Here is a 7,387-nt window from a genome sequence, read left to right on the forward strand (position 1 = left end):
GTTCCCCTCTCCTCTTCCTGCTGCGTCTCTCACCCTGTGATTGGCGCCTCCCAACTCCTGTATCATCTTTATGCCAACAGAGGCTTTAAAGACACAATAGTAACTCGGTGAGTCTATGACATGACTTGTAGGATGCAATAACCCCATATAAGCCTGTCACAGGACTTGTGGGACACAGTACTCAGAACTGGGGGCAGAACTTGACTTTAAAACACTATTTAACATAGTAATGAAAGGTACTGCATTTTGGATGATCTTATAGCTAAATTTCATATATCTAATCAATTCAAAAGTTGGGGCAGCCGGGCAGTGGTGGCGCACACCTTTAATCCCAGCACTTGGGAGGCAGAGGCAGGTGGATTTCTGAGTTTGAGGCCAGCCTGGTCTACAGAGTGAGTTCCAGGACAGCCAGGGCTACACAGAAAAACTCTGTCTTGAAAAAATAAAAAAAGAAAACAACAACAACAACAGTTGGGGGAATCAGGGACTGAAGTTTACACACAGTTCTTAGAATCACTGGTCACCGATGTGACTATGTTAGAAAGATTCACTCAGCCTCACAGACCAGTGTCTCAGGGATGGGGAAAACTCAGCAGGTTGCCTACTTCTCTACCAGACAAAGCCAAAATGTCACATGTGACCTGGCTATTGACCAATATGGGAACAAATGAAAAGATGATACCTACCCTCAGCCATTGTCAGGGCTTCCATGATCTTAACAGGGAGAGATGATCCAAACACTCTCACATCGTAGTTCACAGACTCTGATATGGAGTGGTGGGGGAATATCCGAGTAGGTGTTCCTCTAAAGAAAGAGATCAGGTAGGATTACCTGTCACCTGAAATTTCCCATTATCTTTGCCTGTACGAACCTACTCGAGCTATCTCTAATGAGGTGTAATGGTGAAAGACACCAGCTTGTGTGCACTATGTAACTGACTGTGCTTTACAACACAACTTAGGAAAACTGTCTTAGTTTGCTTCTCATTGCTGTGATATAGACTGTGAACAAAAGCAACGTGAGGGGAAAGAGGTTATTTCACCTTATATTTCCAGGTCACTGCCTATCACCAGGGAAGTCACGGCAGGAAGTCACCCAGCGCAGGAATCTGGAGGCAGGAACTGAAGCAGGGGTCATGGATGAACGGTCTTTACTGGCTTGCTCAGTTTGCTCAAGAGCCACTTGCCAACAGATGGCACTGCCCAGTGGGTCAGGCCTTTCTACATCAATCATCAATCAAGAAAATCACCCCTGAAGGCAAGCCTGTAGGGGCATTTTCTTTTCTTTCTTTAAAAAAAGATTTATTGCCGGGCGGTGGTGGCGCATGCCTTTAATCCCAGCACTTGGGAGGCAGAGGCAGGTGGATTTCTGAGTTCGAGGCCAGCCTGGTCTACCGAGTGGGTTCCAGGACAGCCAAAGGCTATACAGTGAAACCCTGTCTCGAAAAACCAAAAAAAAAAAAAAAAAAAAAAAAAATTATTTATTTTATGTATATGAGTAAGCTGTTGCTGACACACCAGAAGAGGGCGTCAGGTCTCATTACAAATGGTCGTGAGCCACCATGTGGATGCTGGGGATTGAACTCAGGACCTCTAAAACAGTAGCCAGTGCTCTTAACCCCTGTGCTATCTCTGGGGTAGGGGGGGTTTCTTAATTGAGCTCCCCTCTACTCAGATGATTCTAGTTTGTGTCCACAAAAAAACTAACCACCATGCCTGAATCATAGGAGTTCAGAAACTAGGAGTGAGTGCACCTCTGCTTCTAAGGCCAGTACTGTCAAGGATTCTTCTCAAACAATAAAAATCAAAGCCAGGCACAGAGAGAAGGCAGATATCTGTGATGTTTGAGGTTAGCCTGGTCTACATAGTAAGTCACAAAACCCCTCTCAAAAAACAAGGAAACAAAAACAAGGGTCCCATGTGCGCTCTCAGCATCACAGTTACTCTCTGAATTACCACAAGACTTGTAGATTCATACATCTTAACCATGTCTCCCTCAGAATCAGTCCTTCCTGTTTCCATGCAGAAGAAATTCACTTAGTACACACACACACACACACACACACACACACACACACACACGAATGACTATGTGAGCTTGTACACCCGAGAACAGGTGCCTAGAAGCCAGAGGCATTGGAACCCTGCAGCTGGAGTTGCAGATGGGTGTAAGCCATCTAACATGGGTGACAGAGAGCTCAGCTCCTTTTGAAGAGCAGCAAGTGCTCTGAACCCCAGAGCCATCTTTCCATCCCAGAAATTCACTTTTGAAAGATGAACAGAAGAAATTCCTCTGGAACAAGGGTAGCCTGATTCTGAATTTTCCTATTAATTACATGGAAGAGGGTAACAATTCTGCTAGATATGTGGATTGGGCAGCACGCCAGCAGCTTTAGTGAAGCACACACATTCATTCTCTCTCTCTCTCTCTCTCTCTCTCTCTCTCTCTGAAAGTGATTTTATGTAACCTAGTCACAACATCATGTTTTGTGACCCAAAGTCCTTTAACTGCCCATCCATATGTTGTAATAGCATTTGTTAGGCACTGAGAAAACATTTTTTGCTAGGGTTTGTAGGCTCTTTACCACGAGTCAGATATGTATACTGAATCCTGAGACTATGGCAAGGATGCTGAGATCCTGACTTAAAGGTGGAACTGTTAAATAAAATTATGGTGACCAGGCAAGATACTGCATGCTTGCAATATCAGTATCTGAAAAGTGGATTGAGCAAAGTCAGCCTAAGGTAATAAATAGCATGGCCTGTGCCAAAGTGGGCAGGACCGAGTTCCAGGTTGCCTTTCTACACTATATCACAAAAAGATTAGACCAGACCAAATGAGTTACTCCTGTCAAATGCCACAGCGTCAAACCACAACTTTAAACAAACATCAGTCCGAAACTGACCTGCTTTCCTTTCCTGCCTGTGTCAACATAATAAAAAAATAACGTTTGCTTTAATCTTTACAATAATCTGAAGTATGTTTCTACTTTACAAACATTGCTTGGATAGTACTCAAAAAGTGCTTTCATTCTTTTCTGCAGCGCGGACAGTGAGTGAATTCATGAGTCCAATAAATAGTTGAACAGAGAACAGGCAAAATGAGGGCCACCATTAAACAGCGGCAATAATACTCAAGAATGACCGGGAGTACTTTCCAACTCTGCGGCAGCTTACCCCACTGCCAGGTTCCATCTGCCCGCTTTGGAGCTGATCCTGCTGGTCGCTGAACCCCCACTTACCTAGAGCTCACCGAGCTGCGCCGGCCTACCGGCGAGAACAGCACAGGCGAATTAACTGCAGACCCCAGAGACAGACCCCTCCTGCTCGCTCTAGGCGTGGACGCGGGCCCGATTCCGACTAGCGGACCCCGTCGGGTCCCTGGCCCCGGGGTTCGCGGAGAGGAGACGGCTGGAAACATGTCTACAGGGAGCGTAAAAGAAGCTGCACTCACGGGCGAAAAGCGAGAACCTCGCGCGCCCGGAGCTTGAACACCGAGGGGCGGGAAGGCGCCTGGAGATGACGCAAAGACAGGGCGCTCAACAAATACGGAGGGCGCGGCGCATAGCAATGACGTCAAAGATCGGCGCCGAGACGCAGGGCGGGGTGGGAACTGGAAGCGCTTGTGCCGACGTCATGGCCAGTACCGGGGAGGGGCGGGGCAAGCGGTTTTGAGTCCTGAGCTGTTACACCGGGGTGGCTCAGTGGTCGGGACCGAGAGCTCGAGAAGAAGCGCGGTTCTCTGGTTGGAGCTGACCCTCCGCGGCGAGCGCGGACTCGGGAAGGAGGCGCCCGTGTGCGGCGGTGGTGCGCTCACTGCTTTTCCCAACCGAATTCAGATCGGTTCAGGCTTATCCTGCGTCCGGATGTCGGGGCTCTGCTGTGGGCCTCAGCTCTTTGCTTTCGAGGCACAGCTTGCACTTTGATGGGTCTGGCCTACTGCCCGAGATTCGGAAATGACTGTGCCCCCCCAACCCCCAGGCATGTTCGTTCACCCCTGCCCCTGAAGTCCGAGACCCTTGTAGAAGCCCTATAGCAGGTGTGCACACAGCTCGGTTAGTCCTCTGCGGCTGTCTTGGAGTATGTGTTTGGGGGTGTCTTTTCCATTCTGCTCCTCACACTACCAAACAGTGAACTAAGGCAAGCCGGAACCTACACTAGAGTTTGTAAATATTCAGGGCTGATAACTGCCCAGGGGTTACTTGCTGAACTGTGAGGTCACTTGTGACTTCGTGTGACCTTTCCGTTTCAGTTCTTTCATCGCGTCCCACTTGGACTCCGTTGTAGCCGGACTTTTGGCTACTTTATAGGTTTCTTTTGCTACCACCTTTCTTCCAACCCCCCAACACTAGGTAGGAGAGAAAGAAGGCTAGAGGGGAAAACGGGCTTCGATATCCATAGACTGCTTCCTGGTGATACAGGCATCGAGTTCGTTGAGGCAAATCTGATCTTTGCTGACAAACGCCAAGAGCTCAGAAAGTCAGAAAAAAGGCATTGGACCCTGGAGTTAGTTACAGGGGGGTTGTGAGCCACCTAGTATGGGTGCTGGGAATTGAACACGGATCCTCAGCGAAAGTGTTCCGCACTCTTAACCACCGAGCCTTCTCTCCAGTCCCTCACACACTTGGCTTCTTTATTTACTTATTTTGGAGACAGGATCTCATTATGTAGCTTTACCTGTCCTTCAACTTGCTCTGTAGACCAGGTTGGCCTCCAGCTCGAGAGATCTGCCTGCCTCTGTCTCCCAAGTGCTAGGACTGCAGGTGTGCAACACCACTCCCAGCAGTGAGTTTCTTTTAGAGTGTATTTTTTCCCTTAAGCTTGCCTTTATAGGTTTCTTTTTTTCTTTTTTCTTTTCACACCCATAAATGTAGTTATACTGATACTACCTGATTCTCACTAATTCAACATCTCCAATCATGGAATGTTCAGCTCACAGATGCTGGAAAGCCATTCCAGTTTCTGCAAAGGTTTCTACAAGGGGTGGTCAGCAAACCCGACCTGCTCTGCCTATTTTGTGTCCACGGTGGTCTCTCAAGTAATTGTGTTTTAGTGTTTTTGGTATTTGAGACAAGGTGTCGTGGAGCCCAAGGTGGCTTTGAACAACTCCTGGTACAGAAGGTACAAGAAGGAAGCTGACCCCCACCGAACCTCTTTAGACGCCACTCTGCCCACCTCCTGCTGCACACACAGTAAAATAGAGAAGAAATGTTCTGTGCTCTGCAGGACCCAAGGGCAGCTGCAGAACAAGACAAAGCTGTGCATTTCTCTCAGCTGGAAGGAAACCCAAGTTAACTGCCAGTAGCCCAAGTGGGGGCTTTCGGAATGTAAACCACAGGCACCCTGCTCTCCCCACCTAAGACTTTTTCAGCCAGTGTTTATGTAACCATTCCTCTCTTTTAGCAAAGGCAGCCTCAAGTCTACTTGTTAAGCTGATCACAAAGATAACAAAGTCACCCTCTCTCCGAGATATTTAGTGATAACTGGGTGTGGTAATGCACCCTTTTAATCCTAGCACTTGGAAGACAGAGTCAGGTGAAGCTTTCTGAATCCTTGTCTCAAACATCCTTCTCCCCCGCCCCCCACAAAGACAGACATTTAGAAGTAGCTAGTTAAGCCAGGTGTGGTGGCACATACCTGTAACCTCTGCAGGACCAGAAGTTGTTCAAAGCTACCCTGGGCTACATGTCTCAAATACCAACAAACAAAACCCAAAATGCAATTACCTGAGAGACCATTATGGACAGAAAGTTGTTAGGCCCATCAGAAGTAAATATAGTACACACACATACACACACACACACACAAGAGGAGAAGTCATCTCTGCCCTAAGGATGAGAGACAGCAGCCCTCCAGTCTGCAGTCCAGGAGAAACTTGAGAATGGCATCAGAGCCTTTAATTCTTGCAAATTGGAGTGTAGGAGAATTTTGGTTTCTTTAAACACAGAAATGTTATAGGAATGTGTCTTCATTTAATCCCAGGTGTAGGATAGAGGGCTGCTTCAGATTGTCTACAACAGTTGATCACGAGGCAGGAGGATCTCTTGAGTTTGAGGCCAGCCTGGTCTACAGAGTGAGTTCCAGGACAGTCAGTCAGGGCTACACAGAGAAACCCTGCCTCCAGAGATCCACCTGCCTCTGCCTCCTGATCGCTGGGATTAAAGGTATGCATAACTGTGTCTGGCTTGCACAAGTATGGCATACACTGACAGACATATAAAAATATTTTCTAAAAAACCCAAAATAAGGGGTTGAAGAGATGCCTCAGCAACTAAGAGCACTGGCTGCTCCTCCAGAGGTCCCAAGTTCAAATCCCAGAACCCACATAGAAGCTCAAAATCTGCTGCCTTCTTCTGGTCTTCAGGCATACATGCAGACAAAGCAACTGTACAAATTAAAAATCAAAAACAAAAGCCCACCAAAACAAAAGCCAAACATGTAGTATGCAGAGACAAGACAATACCCTGGAGCTCTAGGGCCAGCTAGCCTGACAGCAGAGGATCCAGCGCCAAACACTGAAAGGTGAGGAGGTCCACTCGGTTGTCCCCTGACCCTGCAGTGTCCTCCCAGTCAGGAGGGACTAAATCCTTGGGAACAGTAAGGAACTTTCTCCCGAGGTTGCCTTTATCAAGTTATTACAGCAGAGAGAGGCTAAGACCAGTGACAAACCAGTTCACAGCCAAAGCTGCCTCCCTCACTGGGTACATGTGACCTAAGTGTCTACATCGAGGGATTTACCAGAGCACCAGATATAATATGTACAGAACTTTGGAGACAAAGCAGCCCCCAGAAATACTGCTTGCCACTGTACTTAGCCAGTTTCTTTTTACTGATTTTGCCTGCCTCTCTCCTCATAAGCTAGAGAGTTTTGAAGGCAGACACTGCTGACTGCACTGTACTTACTCATGGTGGGGCAGGAGATACTCAGTAATGGAGCAGGAGCAGCTGCACAGACACCAGTAAACAGCAAACACATGAGAACATGAGTCTCAGACAGCCGGGCAGCGGTGGCGCACGCCAGCACTTGGGAGGCAGAGGATTCCTGAGTTTGAGGCCAGCCTGATCCACAGAGTGAGTTCCAGGACAGCCAGGGCTACACAGAAAAACCCTGTCTCGAAAAACAAAACAAAAAGATAAGTAAAGTCGGTAGAACCCGAAGTCACTACTCTGCATATGACATGTTAGATTAAAAAGGTTTTTTTTGAGTTCCTATAACAAATTCTATTAAGAAACTAAATATGTGGGTGGTGGCAGCAGGGGTGGTGGTGAGTTCGAGACCAGCCTGGTCTACAGAGGGAGTTCCGGGACAGCCAAGGCTACAAAGAGAAACCCTGTCTTGGAAAACCGGGGGCGGGGGGGAGGGGGAGATAAAGAATAAAGTGCATAT

General features: G+C 47.7%; 1 protein-coding gene across 1 annotated transcript in view; it reads right to left on the minus strand.

The window, feature by feature from the left end:
- Nup133 (nucleoporin 133) overlaps positions 1–3,527 on the minus strand; it is a 48,021-nt gene extending 44,494 nt beyond the window's left edge. Inside the window, exons 1-2 of the mRNA XM_034523049.2 lie at positions 3,243–3,527; positions 687–805 (exon numbers count right to left, since the gene is read on the minus strand). Coding sequence (XP_034378940.1) covers positions 687–805; positions 3,243–3,421 — 298 coding nt within the window. The 5' untranslated portion in view covers positions 3,422–3,527. The remainder of the gene's footprint in view (positions 1–686; positions 806–3,242) is intronic.
- Positions 3,528–7,387: the final 3,860 nt, after the last annotated feature.

This window comes from Arvicanthis niloticus, chromosome 18 (genome assembly GCF_011762505.2).
Source record: "Arvicanthis niloticus isolate mArvNil1 chromosome 18, mArvNil1.pat.X, whole genome shotgun sequence".
In the NCBI taxonomy this organism is placed as follows: domain Eukaryota; kingdom Metazoa; phylum Chordata; class Mammalia; order Rodentia; family Muridae; genus Arvicanthis; species Arvicanthis niloticus.